The 1,153-nt window shown below is 37.0% G+C and overlaps 2 protein-coding genes across 4 annotated transcripts in view; both read left to right on the forward strand.

The window, feature by feature from the left end:
• Positions 1–1,153, forward strand: part of LOC100178650 (DBH-like monooxygenase protein 1) — a 13,131-nt gene that overhangs the window by 4,323 nt on the left and 7,655 nt on the right. The window lies entirely within an intron of this gene.
• The window catches only part of LOC113475805 (DBH-like monooxygenase protein 1 homolog), a 2,908-nt gene continuing 1,765 nt past the window's right edge, over positions 11–1,153 (forward strand). Inside the window, exons 1-2 of the mRNA XM_026840730.1 lie at positions 11–225; positions 484–633. Of these exons, the coding sequence (XP_026696531.1) occupies positions 145–225; positions 484–633 (231 nt within the window). The 5' untranslated portion in view covers positions 11–144. The remainder of the gene's footprint in view (positions 226–483; positions 634–1,153) is intronic.

Consider the following 1,153-nt stretch of genomic DNA (forward strand, 5'->3'; position numbering starts at 1 on the left):
AGAAAAAATTGTAAAACGTATATTTACGTGTGATGGCACCGCGAACCATTGTTGCTTAAACGTATATTTACGTAGGATGGCGCCGAAAGTGTTAAACTTAAAACGTCTTTTTAGCTTCATGGAAACACCACTGGCTGGATCGGGATGGGGTTTTCCCCTAACGGTGCCATGACTGGAGCTGATATGTTCGTAGGTTGGGTGGCGAGCGGTACCGCTTATATAACTGTGAGTATCTATGATGCATTTAAAGACATAAGAACATCTCAAACAACAATAAAAATTATTTAAGCTTCTGTGTATGGTGTCCTGCAAACAGGAATGAGGTGCATACACTAAAATAAAGTACCCTATTTTTTGCTATTAAGACTGTGTTGACTCTTTTATTACAAGAAAAAATGCTGCATATGACTTTAGAAATTGTAATTATTTATTTTTTTACAAAACCGGTTGCTAATTTTATTTATTTTGCGTGATTATCCACAGGACAGGCATGGAGTGGGAAACACTTTTCCACCAAAAGACACCGAACAGAATGTCGAACTGTTGTCTGGGTTCGAATGTGATGGCTGGACGGTTGTTAAGTTTAAAAGACAACTTGCTGGTTGTGAAAGTGGTTCAGATTTTACCATTACGGTAATAATGTTGCCATTGTTGCGTATATTTTGCTCATTTAATGTTATACGGTGTAATATTTATGAATAATTAATATTACTCCATATGTTATAGCTTGACAGTGAGCATAAGGTGTATGAATACACTATGTGTATCTGGTCTATAAGAAGACGCCCATGTTATAACTCGACAGTGAGCATGAGGTGTATAAATACACTATGTGTGTCTGGTCTATAAGAAGACGCCCATGTTATAACTCGACAGTGAGCATGATGTGTATAAATACACCACATGCTTTTGGTGTATATGAAAACACCCATGTTATAACTTGACAGTGAGCATGAGGTGTATAAATACACCATGTGTGTCTGGTCTATAAGAAGACGCCCATGTTATAACTCGACAGTGAGCATGATGTGTATAAATACACCACATGCTTTTGGTGTATATGAAGACACCCATGTTATAACTTGACAGTGAGCATGAGGTGTATGAATACACACCATGTATGTGTATAACAATTTATCCCAAATAAAACCTT

This window comes from Ciona intestinalis, chromosome 1 (assembly GCF_000224145.3).
Source record: "Ciona intestinalis chromosome 1, KH, whole genome shotgun sequence".
Lineage (NCBI taxonomy): Eukaryota > Metazoa > Chordata > Ascidiacea > Phlebobranchia > Cionidae > Ciona > Ciona intestinalis.